The 21,898-nt window shown below is 37.4% G+C and overlaps 2 protein-coding genes across 2 annotated transcripts in view; both read right to left on the bottom strand.

The window, feature by feature from the left end:
* Positions 1-476: 476 nt before the first annotated feature.
* CBG24164 lies at positions 477-3,590 on the bottom strand (the record flags this gene model as incomplete). The annotated part of the gene is made up of 4 exons (XM_002648067.1): positions 477-677; positions 1,914-2,183; positions 3,220-3,295; positions 3,406-3,590. 4 exons carry the CDS (start codon positions 3,588-3,590, stop codon positions 477-479), a joined length of 732 nt encoding a protein of 243 aa, XP_002648113.1.
* A 14,657-nt stretch (positions 3,591-18,247) lies between these two features.
* The window catches only part of Cbr-pqn-83, a gene marked incomplete at both ends in the record, with an annotated part of 6,223 nt that continues 2,572 nt past the window's right edge, over positions 18,248-21,898 (bottom strand). Inside the window, 4 exons of the mRNA XM_002648066.1 lie at positions 18,248-18,420; positions 19,074-19,186; positions 20,430-20,593; positions 21,419-21,535. Coding sequence (XP_002648112.1) covers positions 18,248-18,420; positions 19,074-19,186; positions 20,430-20,593; positions 21,419-21,535 — 567 coding nt within the window. The remainder of the gene's footprint in view (positions 18,421-19,073; positions 19,187-20,429; positions 20,594-21,418; positions 21,536-21,898) is intronic.

Below are 21,898 nucleotides of genomic sequence, written 5' to 3'. Positions count from 1 at the left end.
GGGAAATCGGGAAAAAATAGCAAAAAAAATCGAAAAAACATGAAAAAATTTTTTAGCCAAAAAAATGCAAATTCGCTCCAGTGAACTCTTTAAAAAATTGCTTTTTGAAATTTCGCAAAAAAGGGTCCAGTAGAGCGAATTTGCATTTTTAAAAAAAGGAAATAGTTTAAAAAATTGCAAATTCGCTCCAGTGAACTCAAAAATCAGAATTTTCGAATTTTCAAAAAACAAAGTCCAGTAGAGCGAATTTGAATTTTTTTTTAAAGAGAAATTTGTACAAATCGGGTAGGAAGGGTAGAAAATTTGAAAAATGTGCGGATTTTTCGAAAAATCCGAAAACTTCGAAAAATCGATTTTTAGCTCAAAATTCGACAGAAAATCCGCACATTTTTGAGCATCTCCAAGGGTCAAAATTCACGGGAAAAATCGAAAAATGGGTCAAAAAACTACACAAAAAAAATCATTTTTTCAAAGATTTAGTTCGCGATAACCGGCGATTTCGACGCCGAAACCGCATTCAACTGTAACGCCGTCGTTGATGACGTCACCGGCTCATCTGGAGATATTCCATGTGCCGTGAGGAGCTTCCGAAGATGTCGATTCTCCGATTCTTTGGTCCCAAGCTCGCGGGTCAGCTCCTGCGTGTCCTGATCTCGCTCCAGCAGTTCGGCGGCGAGCTGAAAAATTTGAAAATCGAATTTTTGTAAAAAGGGGGGTGGAGCTTCATAAATAGACGGAGTAAACGCGCTTCATCTCATTTTTCGGGGATCTTTCTGTATGTAATGTGCGATGGAGCGCGTTTGAAGAGAAATTGAGAGCGGGAAATTCAAGAAAATGAGAGAAAAAAAGGGAAAAAAATTAAGGAGAGCGTGCTATGTCAGATCTTAAATTAGCTACGCGGATGGAAAAATCAATAATTTGGGTAGAAGATGAGCACGCCGTCTGAATTCTGAAGTTGTCTCTCTCTCTCTCGTCTCTTGAAGGGACGTCTGTCTGTGTGTCTGTTTGTCTCCCGACCTCTCTCCACGTCATCACACAGACTCTATAATGAATCGAACAATGAATTCTTGTGGCATTAATTTCAGATTTTTTGAAACCTTTAGAACTTACCTGACCCAATTTTATTTTTTTGATTTTTTGAGATTTAAAAAACAAGGAATACGGTAGAATTTTTGAAATTGTCGGCTGAAAATCCAGTAAATTCTACCGTAATCCTTAGAAAATCTGAGCAAATTTCCATGGATTTTGAGGTTAAAAAACAAGGAAAAATAGCGAGGAATGCGATGGCCTAGAAATCCAAAAAAGTTCGGCCACCGAATTTTTTCTCAAATTTCCTGGAAATTCGGTTTTTCGAGGTTTCCTGTCATCTTCATGGATTTTCAGCGCCAAAAAACCCCCGAAACAATGCGTTTTTGAGCCAAAAAACCGAAAAAATTTACGGTGGCCTAGAAATCCAAAAAGTTAGGCCACCTCAATTTTCGGTCATTTTTCACCGAAAATACTATTTTTCAATGTTTCCTGGCCTTTTTATAAGTCTAGAACGCCGAAAAATACCATTTTGAGCGAAAAAACCTTGAAAATGAAGGTGGCCTAGAAATCCAAAAAGTTCGGCCACCGGATTTCTTGCATTTTCCTCTAGAAAATCGAATTTGCAGGGTTTCTTGACTCTATTATTCTTGCTACGTGCCTAAAAAACCCGAAAACCTCGAATTTTGACGGTGGCCTAGAAATCCGAAAAGTTCGGCCACCGGATTTTTTCTCATTTTTCATCGGTTTTTGGCCATTTTCCATCGAAAAAGTCGATTTTTCAAGGTTTCCAGGTCCAAATTTCGCGTTTCAAGCCTCAAAATCCATTTAAAAAAACCCGAAAACTCGCTAAAATCGTTTATTTTCCTGAAAATTCCAACACAAACCTGAGATTTCGTCATACTCTGAATTCTCTCCCGCTTCGACGCCTGATAATCCGACTCGAATTCCCGCTCCATTTCCCTATCGGCGGCGGCTTCCGATTCATCCGAACAGCAGCTTGTCGACACCGATTCCACGTCTTCATGGTCTTCTAAAGCTACCGTAGTCGTTGTCGCCGGTTCTACAGTACACCAGTACGCTGGACGCATGTGGTCATAGGATCCGGACATGGTGCGGACACGTCGGCGTTCCGATGCCTCGAATTTTTGCTCGATCTGCAAAAAAAATTTTTTCGAACTTTTTACAATTTTTGGGCATTTTTGGAGCCTAAACCCGTTTTCAGGGGGATTTTCAGACGAAAATCAGTTTAAAAGACGAAATTTGAGCCCGGAAACCTTGAAAAATCGCGTTTTTCGATGAAAACTGAGAAAAAATACGGTGGCCGACTTTTTGGATTTCTAGGCCACCACCAATTTTTTCAGTTTTCAGCTAAAAATGGCATTTTCGGTTTTTTTTTTGGCACAAAATACGACTAAACAGCTCAGAGAATGCTGAAAAATCGATTTTTCGAAAAAAAAAAACCGAAATTTTGAAAAAAAAATGGGTGGCCGAACTATTCGGTTTTCTAGGCCACCGCCAATTTTGACGAAATTAGGGATTAAAAGTGTCATTTTCGGCGTTTTTTCAACTCAGAACGAGTATTGTCTCGGAAAATGACTGAAAAAGAGGTACTGTAGTCTGCGCGGCGGGACCCAAAAACTCAAAAAAATGGCTGAAATTCTGAAAAAAAAATCCGGTGGCCGATTTTTTTGGATTTCTAGGCCACCGCCAATTTTCCCGTTTTTCAGTTAAAAACTGACATTTTTCGGTGTTTTTTTTTGGCTCGAAAAGTGCGTTTCCTCGAAAATTCACTGAAAATTGATTACTGTAGTTTTCGCGGCGGGACCCAAAAATGCCACGTTTCTCAAAAAATCCAAAAATTCCAATTTTCTGGTCACATGAGCTGGGCGCGCGCGCCTCTTCTCCCGAAACTCCGCCCCCTTTTAGAGAGGGTGAGACGAAGAGACGCAGAGAAACATCGGAAAAATCAGATTTTCGTCGACTTTTGCCGGTTGTTTTGGACCTTTTTCAGATTTTTCGGGCATACAGGGCTCAAAATAGGTCTAGATTGATTTACAGTAATTTTGAAGGATTTTGAAAAATTTCAAAATTTTCGAAAAAAAATTTTTTTTTCAAAATTTTTATCGATTTTCTGAAATTTTGAAAAATCTGAAATTCCCGCTGGAAGAAGTAGAAGTCGTTGTCGCTAACCTCGTACTCAGCGTCGGCTCTCGCTTCACGATCATCTAGAAGGAACTGGGTGGAGTTGGGTGGCGCCATACCGTATCTGAAAATGGACCAAAACTAGGAGAAATTATTTTATAGGCCGAAAATTTTGAATTTTTCGGATTCTAAAAAGCCAACGAAGCGGAAAAATCCAGAGAAAAAACTACCTACCTGTCTTGCTTATCAGCTTTTCTGTTCTTCTTATCGACTTTCTGCTCGGCGTCTGGCGAATACGGCCGGTAACGACCGCCACGCTTTCGACGGCTTCTACGAAGACGTCGTTCGCCATCCGACTCGCCGTCAGACACCGATCTAGCAGATAGCTCGAAGTTATCAGAAGAAGATTCAGCAGCCATTTCAAGGCAAAAATAAAAAGACAGAATGATGAACACGAAGACTGTGTAGAAGAAGACAGAGAAGAACCCCGAAGAACGCCCTTCTGTGCTTTTTTATACTTCGGATTCTACCGTAATACGAGCACTCTTGTCGTTGTGTCTAAACGAAACTCTGCGTCTATATAGACACGCGCGCTCTCTCGCTGTGTGTTGTTCAGTGCACCCGCCTGTGTGACAGATCCACTGCAAACTAGAGAAGAATGAACTGAACCGCGCCGCCTTTTATACTACGCGCGACCGCGACGCGCGGGTGTTTACGCACACGCGACGCCGCCCACTGTTGACTGAGAGCGCGCACCACGTTTGTTCTCCTTGTTAGACTTTCTTACCCCGGTTCGAGGTTTAGGATTTTTACATCACCAGGAAGTGCAAAGAGCCAGTAACACTTCGAATATAAACACAAATTTCAGCAGTCAGTTTTCGAAATTTCGAAAATCCACCCCTCGACGCCCGTCCATTTGTCAGTTCTTTTCGGTGGATTCCTCGATTTCTCTGGAAAATTGCTGGAAAATTATCTGAAATTTGTCTGAAATTCACATCCCTATCACCACTAACACATCTTCATCTCTGAATGCCTAAAATCTCTCGAAAATCCTGGAAAAAATATTGAAAAACGTGAAAAATCAAAAATTAATGAATTTTCTCTGATTTTCTAGGACGCTAGACCTTTTTATCGGAATTTCGGCATAAAATGGGGAATTTTAAGCAAGAATTCATTTAAAGAATTTGAAAATTCTTGAAAAATAGCCGGAATCAAAAAAATCGGAAATTTATGAATTTTTATCGGTTTTTCTGGGAAATTCGGGTCGCCAGGGCTTTCTAATTGGAGTTTAAGCATAAAATAAAGGGATTTTCAGGATAAAAGTCGTAAAAATTGATTTTTGCCGAATTTCTCTGGATAATCTGAGTTTTCTAGGCTCTCAGCGGTATTTTTAGGTTACAAATATCGTTTGAATCGTAAATTTGCCATATTTTTAGTTTCTGAAGAGAAAAATGACGGGAAATTGGCTTTAAGCTGTTTTCCATTAAAAAAAATAAGCCCTGAAGCGGGATTTGAACGCTTAAAATTGGAATTTTCTGTAATTTATGAGGGGTCGAATCGAGAAAAACCCATTTTTTAGCGAAAAATTCTGGAAGTATATCCCTCTTTGACATATTATCGATTTTGAAGCCTTTTTCCAGCAAAATATCCCTGACATTAGGCACAAAACTAAATGAAAATTGGGCATTTTCCTCCTGAAATCGGGCTAAAAATGGGCTGAAAATAGATTTTCTTGTTTTTTTTTCTGAAAAAAAATGCATTTGCACTTTCTCCTCAAAAACAAAAATTGCTTCTTTTTCTCTGAAAAAACCTAGCCAAGTAATTCAATTTGTGTTCTCCGTCCCATCCTCCCACACATTTGTTTTCTGAGTGCAATTACAAATTTTCGACCAATTCTGAAATTTTTTACTATCTTTTGCACAGTCCTCCTAACCTGAAAGAGATGATTCACCTATGTGTCGTTGTCCGTATTTTAAACAAAAAAAACTATTATTTGTTGTAAAAAACGGGACAAAATGGATCGATCCATCCGGGAAAGGGGAGAATTTTTCAGTTCAGTGCTTTCGCATCTCCATTATACTCTTTTTCCAAAAAGGAAGTTGTTATGTTCCTAGCGCTCACGGGTTCCCTCTTTTTTTTGTTTTGTGAAACACAAAATGTGCCTTTATGGTAGTGATAACGAACACACACACAGAGTGATTGTTTAGCAGAGTGAGAAATCGTAATCGAATAGAAAAAAACATAATAATATTTTCTTCTGTCCGAAAGATAGATTTTTTTTTGAAACAATTGAGGGGCTCTGGTGGGGTGTGGCAGATTTAAAAATAACGTTTCTACAAGGGTAAAGAGCTGGAAAGCAGGGTTAGAAGGGATCTGGAGCAGCTCAATGCTCGGCATTCGATCAGACGGTTTTGGAGCGTCTAGAAAGGTCGAAAAGGGTTTCGGGAGCTTTTTGGAGCCAAAAAAAAGGGGGGGGGCAGATTTGGACCTTTTTAGAGCTGAAAGGTTCAAAATTCGGTTCTAGTCGTTTTCCGAAGGGTTTTTGGAACCTAAAACGATCTAGAAGTATCTAGAAGGATCTTGGCTAAGAATTGGGTCTTGTTATGGCCAACATCCTCGTGTTTTGGGTCTTATTAAAGCTTAAGGACTTTAACACTTGGTTTCAACTAGTTCTCAGAGGGTTTTTTGGGGACCCTGTACTTGTCTGGAAGGGTCTTTTTGGAGCCAAATACCTTGAGATTCGGGTCTTTTGAAGCTCGGAAATTTGAACCTTCAATGAGATCAGAAGGCAGATTCGGGTCTTGTTTAGTCAATTTCCAGAGTGTTTTAGCGACAAAAAATGGGGGTTTTTTGAAGTTTGGAATTGTCCAGAAGAGTTTTGGCCGTGAATCGGACTTTTCGAGCCAAAATTCAAGAGATTCGGGTCTTCAGGACTTCGAATTTGATTCCAGCCGGTTTCCGGACGGGTTTGACAACTGGAGTGGTCTAGAATAGTATTATCCGAGAATTGGGCATTTTTGGAAACAAAATCCAATGGATCTCGGTCTTTGGTGACTCCAAACTTCCAAAATTTCCAAAATTTCCAATTTTCATGTTTCAAACTTGAAAACTCGACTTCCGCTGAAACATCGCTGTTTTTGGGACTTGAACTATTGAATTTCCGGTCTATCGACTCTATGTTCAGTCCAGATCCCTGGCCAATTCCAGCTAATCCCTGGATCTTTGGTCCGAACTTCTTTTCCACGACTAAAAAAAAGTCAAATCCCTCTCTCGCCCATTTTCCATATCCAGTCAGCAGGTCAATAATTTTGGGGAGGTCTTTTCTCTCTGCGTCTCTCTTCCCTCTTTTTTCCATCTCGGCCAACCGCCTGTTTTCGCCCGCTGCGCGCGAGCGAGCGCGCTACTCGACGAAATAGTGTTGAAAATGAAGAGAGATCAGATTCTCTGTGTCTCTTTTGCTGTGTTGAAGCATGGAATATTCTGTGCGGCGGAGGGATGGAGGAGGAGGACGTGGGGACGCCTCTGCTGCTGCTGCTGCTGGCTGTGAGTGTTTTGTGTGAGTGTTGGAACGAAATACACTCACACAAACACGGAAAGAAGCAGAGGAAGCAGTAGCCCCCCAACTAATAATAAAACGAGAGACCCAAGGACCCCTAGAAAAAGGCACAGCCAGTTTGGAAAATGGGAAGCAAAAAAGAAGCAAGTGGATGAAAATCAAAGTTCAGAATACAGGGATGGGAGAGTCATTGGAAGGTTCCGGGATCCTATGGAGAGCTTGGATGTTCTAGAAGTTTCTAAAAATTTGCTAATCTAAGAATCTTATAAAAGTCGGGACTTCCTGAGGCTTCTTCTGAAGCTCTGAAGCTCTCTAAAGCGTTCTGAAGTTCCCTGGAAACGCTTTCTGGAAGGTTCTGGGTTCTATCATAGATATGGAGAGCTTCTTTAAGTTTCTAGAAACTTTCCTTATCCAGAAAACCTTGAAAAGTCCAGAATTTCTAGTAGTCTTGACTTCTGAATCTCGGAAACTTTTTCTGCAACTTTGAAGCTCTCTGAAGCTCTGAGGTTCTTCTGACGCTTCCTGGAGCTTTCTGGAGCTCTGAATCTTTCTGAGGCTTCCAGAAGCTTCCTGACGCTCTGTGCAGCCTTCTGGAGTCTTCTAGAGCTTTCTGAAGCTCTCTAAAACTTTTTCTGAAGCCCATGAGGTTCTTCTGACGCTTCCTGGAGCTTTCTGGAGCTCTGAATCTTTCTGAGGCTTCCAGAAGCTTCCTGACGCTCTGTGCAGCCTTCTGGAGTCTTCTAGAGCTTTCTGAAGCTTCTTCTGAAGCCCATGAGGTTCTTCTGACGCTTCATGGAGCTTTCTAGAGCTTTCTGAAGCTTCTTGGAGCTTCTTCTAGAGCTTTCTGAAGCATTCTAAATCTTTATGAAGCATTTTAAAGCTTTGAAGCGCTTCCTGCAGATTCTTCTCAAGCTCCGAAGCATGGTAAGGCTTTCTAGAGCTTTCTGAATCTTTCTGGAGCTTTCCGAGGTTTTCTGAAGCTCTCTCGCGCTTTACAGAGCTTTCTGGCGCTTTCTGAAGCTTCCTGGAGCTTCCTGTAGCTATCCGAGGCTCACTGAATTTTCTGGAGCTTCCAAATCAGTCATTTTTGGCATTCCAATCTTCTAAATCTCTTTGAAATCTACCAAGTGCGATCTAGAATCTTTTGATTCGTCTAATCAACTCTGATCAACTTATCTTTAGGTACAAACTGTCCACTAGCTTTCGGCCTGTCAATCTCCTTATCTTCTGACCCTCCTGCCAATCCCAATTCCGAATTTTGCGGTTTTTCCAATTCTTCTGTCCATCACTTTTAATATTTTTTGCAAGTTGGTGTACTTTAGATGCCAATCTCTCTCCTCTCTGCCCAATCCGATAGACATCTAGTCGAAATTTGTTTGGTTCGTTTCGTAGAATAGAGAAAAAGTTAAACTTTTGGTTGTTGATGTTCCTGTTATAGGGCACGAACACAGTTTTGAAGAAAAAAGAAGACTACAAGTTAGTATCTTATCGGGTGGAGGCGGAGGAAAGTGAAAGTTTTTATTTCATTTTTGCTGATTTTTTGACTCAAAAATCACGTATTTTTGGGGGGTCAACTTTGAGCCCATTTATCTTGGTTCCTGTGAAAGATATGAAAAAGTAATCAACAGATAAAATGCTTATCATATCAGCAACATTTTGTTATCGGACCATTTTTTGATATATTTTGCAGGAAATGAGATATATGGGCTCAAAGTTGATGATTCGGGTTTCACTCTATCAGCGGGGATTACGGTATATTCGGTCTAGATGGTCTTGAAGCCCTGGAAATTCAGAATCCAAAGGATGATCTAGGAGAACAGAATCTAGGTCCTAAGATCATGGCACCGCTAGAATTCATTTTGGACTAGAATCGATGCCAGCCAGGCGGGCTTCAAAAATTCAAAAAAATGGCTAGAAAATCCATTTTTGTAGTCCCAAAAGCTTCATACTCCACGTTCTAAGATTCTGGAAATTCCAGAATCTCTTAAGTATTAGAATTGACGTAAGATGGATTACAGAAGAACATCCATTTTTGCGGTCATGGTATAGATCCTGAGCTTCTGAAGTTTCTAGAATCCATTTTGGATCAGAATTCGAGGTCAGATGGTTCCAAAAAGTGATGAAGATCCATTTTTGAAATTCTTCTGAATCTAGATCCTGACACCAAAAAAAGAACTACAAAATTTATTTTTACGATCCTCAGAGTTTCAGATTCTGGATTTCTAGAAGCCTCACAAGCTATACTGTGCCTCAGCAGACAACTTTCTAGAATTTCTGAAATTCTCTAGACTCCATCCGTCGGTGGAACTTTCAGATTCCGGAAAAAAAGTGGGTCAAAATTATCAGATTTGTCTGAAACTTCAAGAAAATACTAAACAAGAATAGCGCTTCATTTTTCTAGTTGACATTTTCCTCCTACCTACCGTAGTTTTCGAGATATGCGCCTTAAAAATGCCGACACCCTTCCCCAACTGTTAGGGCGACAACAAAGGAATCTCATCTTTAAAGACGCATATCTCAAAAACTACGGTAGCTAGGAAAAAGGTTGTCAACTACAAAAATGAAAGTCTATTTTTGTTTGGTGTTCTTGGCAAATTTCAGAAAAAAATCTGAAAATTTTGGAACCACTTTTTTGGGACTCTCAAAATTGGCTCAAAATTTCCATTCTTCGTCAAAACTCCAGAGGAGGGGAGGCTATTTTAAGAATCTCTTAAATCTCCCCATTCACACTTTCTCTCTTTCCTCCGCGACCATATGATCTACCTCTGGCCATGGGTCTCTCTCTCTCTCTCTCTAATTTTGTTTATTCAATTGCCTTCGTCCTCCGAAATCGAATGAGAAGTAGAAGAAGAGGGAGAATGTTACAGCAAGACGAAGACCGCATCTTCCTTCCCTCCTGATTGCTATATATCCATGACGTCACCTGACCCCTCTGTCCCGTTCGGAATGTGCACAATGGGTCTACTACATATGCATAGATAAATAGTACTCTCTCTGGCGATCAGGAGACACAATTTGAGTAATGAGTAAGGAGAGGGAAAGACGTGTGACTTTGTGTGTTTCGTTTTCTTCTTCTTCTTCTTTCTCTTTTCAATACAGCCATCCAAAGATCACGTGCCCCCATGTAAAATTGGGTGGCAAAATAGGGAGGCAAAATAAGGAGAAAATAAGGGGGGGGGTCAATTGGGGATTGAGTAGCTTGGTAATAGTAGTCGTCATCTGAATCCTAGGATAAAGTTGAATAGGTTGGCTCAGGGAGTCTAGAAATCCAATCCAGAAGTTTCTGGGTGGAAAAAGGGACAGTTCAGTCCGCGGTACGTCCTCCGAGCTTGGTCGAGAACAGGCTAGAAGAGCTTAGGATCGCTTTTTCGGGATTTAGAGTCAAGCAAGGCTCAGGCCGTTTGATCGAGAATAAGCTAGAAGACCGCGGGTCGAAACACAGCCTAAGTCTTGCTTTGCCCTAAATCCAGAAAAATCGATACTATGCTCTTCTTGCTTATTCTCGACCAAGCGGCCCAAATGGTTAAAGGCGGCCACGATAGGGTTTAAGCCTTGCTGGGCTCTACATTCCCGATCCTGTGGTCTTCTAGCCCATTTTCGACCAAACAGCCTGATTGGTCAACGGCTGTCCATCCACGGCCCAAGCTTTTTCTAGGACCTAAATCCTGGAAAAACGGTATTGTGATCTCCTGGCTTATTCCGGGCCAAGCGGTCTAAATGGTCGACGACGGCCTTATCCTTGTCTCTTAAAGTTTCATTTTCTCCGGGTACTTCTCTCTCCCAACCACCCACTTCTCCCCTCTCAACACGTGCAAATATCTTCTTTGTTGGTTGCTCCTCCAATCAACCCTTGCCACCCAAGGATCAAGGATCCATAGACCACAAATTTTGAATTCTGAATTTGAAAAAATCAGGATCACGTGGCGATGTAGTAGTAGTACCTAAAACACATAGACAAAGATACTGGTCGAAGGAAGGGGAAAAACATATTTTGGTGTCCTTGATGGATGTTTATTTGTACCGCCGGGCTGGGAGAGAGAGAGAGAGAGAGAGAGAGAGAGAGAGAGAGAGAGAGAGAGAGGGAGAGAGAGAGAGAGGAGTGATGTCTGGAATGGAGCAGGAGGGGAGTCTGGAAGTGAATGATGATAGCTGGAAGTTTCTGAATACGCCGTCCTTGCAAAAAATATGGATTTTTGGGAGGGGTGGGACCAGCGAAATTTTTGGGATCATTGGGAAAAGTTGGCGTCTGAAAATTGAGAAATTTTAGACTTTTTAAAAAAATGTGTTCAAGATTTTCGGAATTGTCTGAAAATTTGAGACAATACTAAACAAAACCAGCCCTTTATTTTTCTAGTTGACAACTTTTTTCTATCTACCGTACTTTTTGAGTTATGCGCCTTTAAAGATAGAATGCCTCTTTCCCCTTTCTTGGGGGACATTAAAGGAGTCATCTTTAAAGGCGCATAACTCAAAAAGTACGGTAGGTAGAAAAAAGTTGTCAACTACAAAAATGAAACTCTATTTTTGTTTAGTATGGTTTTGTATTTTCAGAAGATGCTGAAAATGTGAACGTTTTTGGGAATCTAAAAATAGCCAGATTTCTCTGAAAATTCCTGAAAAACCGCAAAATCATTTTTGCCGATTTTCCAATTCCGGGAAATGGTATCCAAAATTTTCAGATTTGCCTGAAAATTTCAGACAATACTAAACAAACATAGCGCTTTACTTTTCTAGTTGACAAGTTTTTCCTAGCTACTGTACTTTTTGAGATATGCGCCTTTAAAAATAAGATGCCCCTCCCCTCTCTTGAGGAAAAGGAGTCATCTTTAAAGGCGCATAGATCAAAAACTACGGCAGCTAGAGGAAAACGTCCAACTACAAAAATGAAGCTCTATTTTGGTTTGGTATTGTCTGAAAATTTCAAAATTTTCTGAAAATTTTGAACCCATTTTTTGGGATCCTGAAAATGCGAAAATCTGGCTCCACATGATTTTCGATCATTTAAAAATTTGCTTCGATTTTCTCTGCGTCTCTCTATATCTCTCCGTGTGCATTTTTGATAACCGGTTCTCAGGATGGTCAAATTTGTTGGTTTAAAAAAAAAAAAACCATTAAATGTACGTCTCTACGGTATTGGGTTCTCAATTTCCACAATGACGCAAACAGCTGGAAAATGTCTGGCGTCTCTTCGTTTTGTACACTCTCTCGCCTCTCTCTTCTTTTCTTCCAATTGTTGTCCCCGACGTTTTGTGTATGCGTTGATGATGATGGCATTGGAAAAGAGAGAGAGAGAGAGAGAGAGAGGCGCAGACACTCGACATTTTGAATGGGTGTGGGTGCAAGAAGGAAACAAGGGAGAGGGAGAGAGAGAGAGTGAGAGAGTGGTTAGAGAAAGCAGATTTCGATTTTTTGGGGGTTTTTTGAAAATTGGGATTTTCAGAATTCCGAAAAAATGGAGAATATTTTGGGAAATTTCAATTTTTCTAATCTGAAGGAACTCAAAAATGGATCTTCATCACTTTTTGGAACCGTCTGACCGCGAATTCTGATCCAAAATGGATTCTAGAAACTTCAGAAGCTCAGGATCTATACCTTGATCGCAAAAATGGATGTTCTAGCCTTCTGTAACCCATCTTACGTCAATTCTAATACTAAAGAGATTCTGGAAATTTCAGAATCTAAGAATCTGGAATCTGAAGCTCTTGGGACTAAAAGAAATAGAAGTTTTAGCCCGTATTTTGGGAACATCTGACCCCTGTCGAATTCTGATCCAAAAATGAATTCTAGATCTTTCAGAAGCTTGGAATCTAGATTCCGATAATTCCAGAAGCTTTTAGGACGTCAACCATGGTGTTTAAATTTTGCCTGGTTCCGAATTCTGATCCAAAATGGGTTCTAGGATTTCCAGAAGCATAGGATCCAGAGTTTGATGTTTAGAATAAAACCGTTATTTTGAATTTTTCAGATTACACACATTTTTAAAGGCCGTCTGAACCCAATCTACCGTAATCCACTCTAACAGATTGGCACCCAAACCGTCAACTTTGAGCCCATATATCTCATTTCTTGTAAAATATATGAAAAAATAGTCAACTGACAAAATATTTTTGATTTAATAATATGCATTTTGTCAATTGACCACTTTTTGATATCTCTTACAATAACCGAGATATATGGGCTCAAAATCCGCAAGTCGCCGCTTCCAGAGCTACAATGTCGGCTAACGACTTTAGTCCAATTTATCTTGATTCCTGTAAAAGATATCAAAAACTGATCAACTAACAAAATGCTTATCATAATATCAGTAACATTTTATCAGTTAACAAAATTTTGATATCTGTTACAGTAACCGAGATAAATTGGCTCAAAGTTAGTTTACACCTTCTGGGGATTCCTGACATTCAATATTTCTGATAATTTTTGATGTTTGCCTTGTTGATGCTGCTGTCGATTGTCTTCTTTTTATTGAACCATATTGGAGCATATTCTGAGCAAATCTCTTCAAATCATTTAGCAAAGCTTAGCTGGAACGACTTTTGTATCTTCTGCAGCCGCTTGCTGAGGTACTCCACAGAGGTAGCAATATTACGCTCTAATAGAAGCAATATTTATTGATCTACTAAATTGGATATGATAGAAAAACTCAAGAACTACAAAATGATACCAATTGGAATGCTGTACCTTGTCTATACACAAAGATACACACCAGAAACCGTCTGCGCTACGCTGTCACATCTGTATAGCTTGTAACTTTGTTCATTGACAAACTACAGTATTTCAAGAAATGTCACTTTCTAGAGTTTTACATTATCCGATTCAGTTGGTTCCAAAATATGGGTCATTGAAAAAACTTAGCAGTTTTTGGCTCGTCTAGCCCATTCCCACATTTTGAGATTCTGAAAATTCGAAATTTCAGAATGTCAAAAATTCTAAGAAGTTTCTCGTAAAAACAAAAAAATTGTAGAATCTGAAACTTTTTCCAGAAAAAAAAACCTGAAAATCTGAAAAAAAATCGATTTTCCCCATTTTCCGGTGCACATTTTTCCACAAAAAAGTCAACTGACCAAAGAGAGAGAGAGAGTGAGAGACGCAGAAAACTTTTCACATGATTCTCTTTTTTTTTCTTCTCTGCGTCTCCCACTCTCTCTCTCATTTTTCTTATCTGGAAAAAAAAACGCTCCGCCCCCCCCCCTTTTTTTCCACTTTCCGAACGAGAAAACTGCGCGTGCAGCGAGAGAGAACTGAAAATTGAGAGACGCAGAGAAAAACAGAGAGCACAAGATGAGACTTTTTTTTCGTTGCTTTTTTTTGCTCTGGAAAATTCCAAGGGACCTGAAAAAAAGGAGCGAAAATAGCAACAAGTTGAAAATGGGGTTGTCTGAAAATGGCTGAAAATACTGAGAAAAGAATAGATATTTATTTTTCTATTTAACACCTTTTTTCTAGCTACTGTAGTTTTTGAGTTACGCGCCTTTAAAGATTGAGGATCCGCAGGAGGAGAGGGGCAACCCATTTTTAAAGGCGCATATCTCAAAAACTACGGAAGCTAGGGTGAAATTGTCAACTAAAAAAGTTAAGCTCTATTTTTGTTTAATACTTTTGTAGTTAGCACCTTTTTTCTAGTTACAGTAGTTTTTGAGCTATGCGTCTTTAAAAATGGGGCACCACTCCACCTCTCCTTGCCGCTCCTCATGCTGTGAGCGCGCGCGCGCAATCTTCAAAGGCGCATAACTCAAAAACTACAGTAGCAAGAAAAACGTTATCGACTACAAAAATGTAGAGCATAAAAAGCGCTACAAAATGATATACAAATCAAGACCGATTTTCAAACTGTCGGGTTACTGTAGAACTGCAAAAATACTTAAATGTCCTTTCTCTCTCATTGCTATTCTATGCGTTTTTTCTTCTTTTTTTTTGAATCCTTCTTCTTCCTTTTCCATCGAGTATTTATGGAAAAGAAGAAGACTTTTTTGTTTCTTTTTCCCAATTTTTTATGGAAAAAGAGAGATAGAGAAGGGGAAGAGAGACGCAGAGAAAAAAGAGAAAAAAAAGAAAACGAGTGCTGAAAATTTTGGAAAAATGGGAAAAACAAGGGGGAACAAGATGGAAAAATAAGATAGAAGAAATTGAAATTGAACGCAAATCCTAGAAAAAATGTTTAATTCAAAAATCCAGGAATTCAGAAACTCAGAAATTCAGAAATTCAGAAATTCAGAAATTCAGAAATTCAGAAATTCAGAAATTCAGAAATTCAGAAATTCAGAAATTCAGAAATTCAGAAATTCAGAAATTCAGAAATTCAGAAATTCAGAAATACAGAAATTCAGAAACTCAGAAACTCAGAAATTCAGAAACTCAGAAACTCAGAAATTCAGAAATTCAGAAATTCAGAAATTCAGAAATTCAGAAATACAGAAATTCAGAAACTCAGAAACTCAGAAATTCAGAAATTCAGAATTTCAGAAATTCAGAAATTCAGAAATTCAGAAATTCAGAAATTCAGAAATTCAGAAATACAGAAATTCAGAAACTCAGAAACTCAGAAATTCAGAAACTCAGAAACTCAGAAATTCAGAAATTCAGAAATTCAGAAATTCAGAAATTCAGAAATTCAGAAATTCAGAAATTCAGAAATTCAGAAATTCAGAAATTCAGAAATTCAGAAATTCAGAAATTCAGAAATTCAGAAATTCAGAAATTCAGAAATTCAGAAATTCAGAAATTCAGAAATTCAGAAATACAGAAATTCAGAAACTCAGAAACTCAGAAATTCAGAAACTCAGAAACTCAGAAATTCAGAAATTCAGAAATTCAGAAATTCAGAAATTCAGAAATTCAGAAATACAGAAATTCAGAAACTCAGAAACTCAGAAATTCAGAAATTCAGAATTTCAGAAATTCAGAAATTCAGAAATTCAGAAATTCAGAAATTCAGAAATTCAGAAATTCAGAAATTCAGCAGAAATACAGAAATTCAGAAACTCAGAAATTCAGAAATTCAGAAATTCAGAAATTCGCAAATTCAGAAATTCAAAAATTCAGAAATTCAGAAATTCGGAAATTCGGAAATTCAGAAATTCAGAAATTTAGAAATTCAGAATCTCAGAAATGCAGAAATTCAGAACTTCAGAAATTCAGGAATACAGAAATTCAGTATTTTCAATACTTTTTTCTTCAATTCTTGTCTTCTCTGGAACGGAAATAATCAATCTAAATCACGTTATCTCTCTTATCAAAAATTTCCAAATTTAGAAAAATCTCCGATTTTTCTTCCCCAATCAATCAATTTGGCGATTTCCTCCTTTCATTCTGTCGAAATCAAAGATATCAGAAATCAATCAATTTGATTGATTTCCGCAAAATGTTCATCTTTTCACACCTTCTGTTGGTGGTTAGATTTTTGAAGTTTTCCAAAAGAAAGGAACAAAATTTTTTTTTCAAAAAAAAAACATTTTTTTCATTGTTTCAAAAAAGTACTTCAAAATCTTCAGATTTGTTTGAAATTTTCAGAAAATACTAAACAATAATAGAGCTTCAATTTTTTAGTGAACAACTTTTTTTAGCTACTGTAGTTTTTGAGATATGCGCCTTTAAAGTTAGTCTACCCCGTAACATCCTCCTCCTCAACGCACACAAGTTTCGCAACTTTAAAGGCGCATAACTCAAAAACTACAGTAGCTAGGGAAAACACTTTAACTACAAAAATAAAGCTCTCTTTTTGTTTGATATTTTTGTAGTTGACGATTTCTTCCTAGCTACCGTAGTTTTCGAGTTATGCGCTTTCAATGTTGGTCTACCTCGTCGCCCTCTCCTCATCTACTCTAGCGCGGGCCCTAGAACTTTAAAGGCGGATAAATCAAAAACTACAGTAGCTAGAAAAAATTTGCTAACAGCAAAAATGAAGCTCGATCCTTGTTTCATGATTGTCTGAAATTTTCAGACAAATCCAAAAAGTTTAAGCTATTTTTGTGGGCATCTGAAAATCTTTTTTTTTCAATTTTCAGGCCAAAAATCATTGTATGTACACAGACACTCTAGACTATATGGTATTGTTTTCTTTTTTCAAAAATGAGAGAGAGAGAGTATAGAAAAATGAGAGACGCAGAGAAAAGAGGCTCAACACCTCTCGTCGGTGGGGGTTCTGAGCAAACATTTTGGGGGCTCTTTTCTTTTCAGAAAAAAAACGATTTTCGCGCATATTTTGCCACGTCACAAGGTTTTTTTCGTTCGAGTGAGGCACCAAACAAAACTAGGTGGGCTTTTTGAGGAATTTCAGAACTTGAAATTCAAAAACCTGAAATTCGGAAATTTTCACAAGTTCTGAAAATTCTGTAAAATTCGAGAAAAATCCGAGATTCGAAAGTTTTAGAAAATCTGAAAAATCGCAGAATTTTAAATTTCCCGAAAAATTCCTAGAAATTCGGAAATTCAAAAATTTTGCTAAAATTCCAAATTTTTAGATTCGCAAAAAGGGATTTTCAGAAATTTGAGAAAAACTAAAAAAAGCTCGAATATTCTGAAAATCCAAGATTTTTAGAAATTCAGAATTTGAAAAAATCCAATTTTCGGAAGAATTCCGATTTTCCAAAGTTGGAAAATTCCAAAATCTAAATTTTAGAAAAATCTGAAAATCAAGAAGTTTGAAGTTCTACAAATTTAGAAATTCAGAAATTCAGAAATTTAGAAATTCAGAAATTCAGAAATTTAGAAATTCAGAAACTCAGAAATTCAGAAATTCAGAAATTTGGAAATTCAGAATCTCAGAAATGCAGAAATTAAGAAATTCAGAAATACAGAAATTCAGATATTCAGAAATTCAGAAATTCAGAAATTCAGAAATTCAGAAAATCAGAAAATCAGAAATTCAGAAATTTAGAAATTCAGAAATTCAGAAATTCAGATATTCAGAAATTCAGAAATTCAGAAATTCAGAAATTCAGAAAATCAGAAAATCAGAAATTCAGAAATTTAGAAATTCAGAAATTCAGAAATTTAGAAATTCAGAAATTCAGAAATTTCAGCCAAAAAATTCCAAAATTCTGAAAAACCTCAAAAATTTCGAATAAAAAACTTTTTTGAAAAAAATTCATTTTTCAAAGCAAAAAGTGAAATTTATATGCTCAAAAAAAAAAGTCCCGTACCACATATAGAAAAATTGGAATTTTCAGATAATTTTCAGACAGAGCCTATGGCACACAACAAAAAAAGGGGCGGAGTTTAGGGAAAGAAAAAGGGGGCGGGGCGTAATTTGGGGGTTAAAAAATGGTATATGAAAAAAATGGGAAAATTTTGAAAAATTCGAAAAAAAAATTTTTTTTTTCAAATTTTTGAATTTTTGAGCTAAACTTTTCAGACAAATCAATTTTTTAAACTAATTTTGAGCTTATTTGAGTGTTAATTTCTCAAAAAAAATTCGAATTTTTCTTTTAAAAAATTTTTCAAAAAATCAATGTTTCGGGGTCAAATTTTGTGAATTTTTCAGTTAAATCGATACAAAAATCAATGGGATTTTCAAGAAAATCAATAAGTCGGTTGTTGTGGATAGTTATTTGGTGGATAGTAATTGGACCCCTGAGGGTATCCCTGCTGTGGCTGATAACCGCCCAGCTGATGTTGTGGCTGCTGATAATAGCCCTGTTGTTGTTGTGGCGGATAGTTTTGCATTTGATAGTTCTGCTGTTGAGAGTAGTCGTCTGGAACAAAAATTTCAAAAAATTTTCAAAATTTTTGGAAATTTTTGAAAAATTTTTTTTTTCAAAATTAATTTTTTTTTTTTTTGAAATTCCGGGTTTTTTTTTTCAATTTCAGCTAGTAAAAACTAGTTGAAATTGCTGAAAATCAGTTCGATATTGATCTAAAATCATTTAAGAACGTTTTTGAAAAAATTCAAAAAAACATTTTTTTAGAATTTTTCGATTTTTCAAATTTATTGATTTTGACAATTTTCGAAAAAAAATTTTTTTTCGAAAACTTGAATTTTTCTTAAAATTTCAAAATTTTCAAAGTTCACAAAAACGGGCGGAGCCTAAATTTTCAGAATTTTTCGAGGCTGAAATTCATGTCTTAAAAATGTTTTTCATATTTCTGAATTTTGGAAATTTCGAAAAAAATTTCAAAAATTTTTTTTTTCGAACATTTTGAAAATTTTCAAAAATCGAAATTTTTAGAAAAAAAGTGGGCGGAGCCTGAATTTTCGGATGTTTTTTTTCAAATTTTTTTTCTTCTTTTTTAGTCAAAATGCATTCAAAAAAATTAGAAAAATTTTTTTTTTTAATTTTGAATTTTTCTCAAAAATTCAAATTTCGCGCCCGAAATATTTTAAATTCAAAATTTCAAATTCTCTCACCATGATACTGTTGATTATCGTGCTTATCCTCCCCACAATCGAAAATCGACCGGCAACAGAAGTACGCTCCAATGCAACACCCACAGCAGAGAAGGAGAAGGATCAGGATGACGCTGCAAAATTTCAAATTTTCAAAAATCTCGAATTACAGAGATCTGGCGGGAATTCAAAAAATTCAAAACAAAAAATTTTTTTTCGTTGTTTTTCGGTTAGGACGGGGTCTGAAAATGTTAGTGAACACATGCAAAAATGGTGAAAAATCGGCAAATTGAATTTTAAAGATCCGGCGCGAATTCAAAAATTTGAAAATTTCGAAAAAATTTCAAATTTCGCGGGTTAGTAAAGTGATGGAAAATTCTGGAAAAAAACACCAAAAAAACACAAAAAAACACTATTAAAATTGGTCCTGAAGGCCTGCATTTCCGTAGTTCCTGAATTTTTAGAAATTTAGAAAAAATTTTTGAAAAAATTTCAAATTTATTTACAATCATCGTTTTTTTTGCTGCAATTTCAGACGACGGACAATGTGATTTAAGATAAAGACGAAGGACAAAGAAACAAAAACGGAATGTGTGTTTTTTTTCAGAAAATTGAAAAATTAAATTTTTTTGAGAAATCCGACACCATTTTTCCAAATTTTGAGACTTTCAGAGCGATTTTCAAGAGTTTTGAACATTAAAAACGGCACTTTTAGGGTCGGAAACCCCTAAAAATGACAAATTTTCGAATTTTTAGGTCATGGCCTAGAAATCCAAAAATTTGGATTTCTAGGCCATCAACCTGAAATTAGCGACTTTTTTGGGTTTTGAATATTTTTGTGCTTTTTAGACATCGAAAAATGGCATTTTTGGGGTCGGAAACCCCTAAAAATGACAAATTTTCGAATTTTTGGAACATGGCCTAGAAATCCAAAAATTTGGATTTCTAGGCCACCGATGAAAAAACCACGGGTTTTAGTAATTTATATAATTTTTATGCGTTTTAGACATCAAAAAACGGAAAAATTTCGAAGTTTTAGATGGTGGCCTAGAAATCCAAATTTTCTAGGCCACCAAACCCAGAAATTTGAAATTTTTTTTACTTTAAACTTCTCTAAACTCTAAAAAACCTATTTCAGTTTGAAAAACTGCTCAAAAACATCAAAACCAGCCATTTTTTGAAAGGGGACTAGAAATCCCAAAATTCTAGGCCACGGTGGGCAAAAGTGGTTTACAGGCATTTCTGGACCGGAGAAAGTGGTTCCAAGGGGTTTTCGACCTCAAAAATGCCATTTTTAACCTCTAAAACCTTCAAAAATCACTCTAAAAGTCGAATTTTCGCGTGGAAATTCAAAGAACCAAAAGTGAAAACATGTACATGAGTGCGACTGTTCCGGCCGTGGATCCTCCATGACTTCCGGCCGAATTTTGATTATTTTGAGCCGGTGGTGCGGGGCAACAGTCCGTTCCACAGCAAACTTCACGCCCCTGCTTACAGGACCACACGATTTGTTTCGGACGGGATCCATCGGCGTATTGGATCTGAAAAAAATGGAAAATGTCAACTGAAAATCGATAAAAAAAAGGGCTTAAGATGCTTAAAAACGCTGAAAAATGCAAAAATTTGAGATAAAAAGGCACTTTGGTCGTTGGTGGCCTAGAAATCCAAATTTCTAGGTAACCAACTCGAAAGTTACAATTTTCGGTAGTACGGACTGATTTTTGACACTTTTTCATGTCAAAAACGGCATTTTTGTGGCCGGAAACCTCGGAAATGGGCAAACTTTGAAAATTTTCTTTCGTGGCCTAGAAACCCAAAATTTCAGATTTCTAGGCCACCACCTAAAAATTCAAAATTTTGTCATCTCTAGGTATTTTCGACCTCAAAAATGCCATTTTTGACGTCCAAAACCCTTAAAACCCCTTCAAAACTCATGAAAATTGTTAATTTGACTTTGATGGCCTAGAAACCCACATTTTCAGAATTCTAGGCCACCAACTTCGGAAATGGGATATCTCGCTATTTTATAGGCCAAAAAAGTTGATTTCAGCTAAAAATCAGCTCAAAAACACTGAAAACAGCCAATTTTCAAAGGGGGACTAGAAATCCCAAAATTCTAGGCCATGGGTGGCAAAACTTGTTTTTAGGCATTTCTGGACCGGAGAAAGTGGTTCTAGGGTGTTTCGGGGGTGAAAAATGCCGTTTTTGACGTTAACAGGTGCCAAAAATCAGCCCTTACTGCCGAAAATTGAAACTTTAAAGTTGGTGGCCTAGAAATCCGGAATTCTAGGCCACCGGGTAATTTTTGCTCGATTTTCTCTTTTTTTTTTCTCTCTAAAACCTCTAAAAACGCCAAAAATTCTCACATTATTCAAAACTTGATCTGGTGTTGGGGTGGTGCTGGAAACTGCTGGGGTTACTGTAGTTGAGCCATCTGGAGAGGCAGTCGTCGTTGTGGTGGAGGTTGTGGAAGTTGTCGATTGCTGGAAAATCGATTTTAGGACGATTTGAAGCGAAAAAAAAAATCAAATTTTCTTGGTGCCTCTCNAATAAAATTTTGAAGTTGAGCCAATTTTTCGTTTTTTTTGTGTGATTTTTAGTTCCTTGAGTCACCTGACGAGCTATCGAGAGAGAGAGAGAGACGCAGACATTTGAATTGGGACCACTTGTTCCGGTGGTCCCCTCCCCTGGTCTCCATGGTGTTGTTGACCCCCCCCCCCCTTCGTTTGGTTTCATCATATTTTTTTCAAAATTTGTCATTTTTGATTCGAAATTCTGTTAAAATGGCCTAAAAATGCGGATTTCTAGGCCACACCGACGCTAGGTCATTGGCTTTGGATCATTTT

Source organism: Caenorhabditis briggsae (assembly GCF_000004555.2).
Source record: "Caenorhabditis briggsae complete genome, chrIII, whole genome shotgun sequence".
Classification (NCBI taxonomy): domain Eukaryota; kingdom Metazoa; phylum Nematoda; class Chromadorea; order Rhabditida; family Rhabditidae; genus Caenorhabditis; species Caenorhabditis briggsae.
Note: the sequence above shows the minus strand (reverse complement) of the source record. Positions and strands in the feature narration are given on the sequence as shown.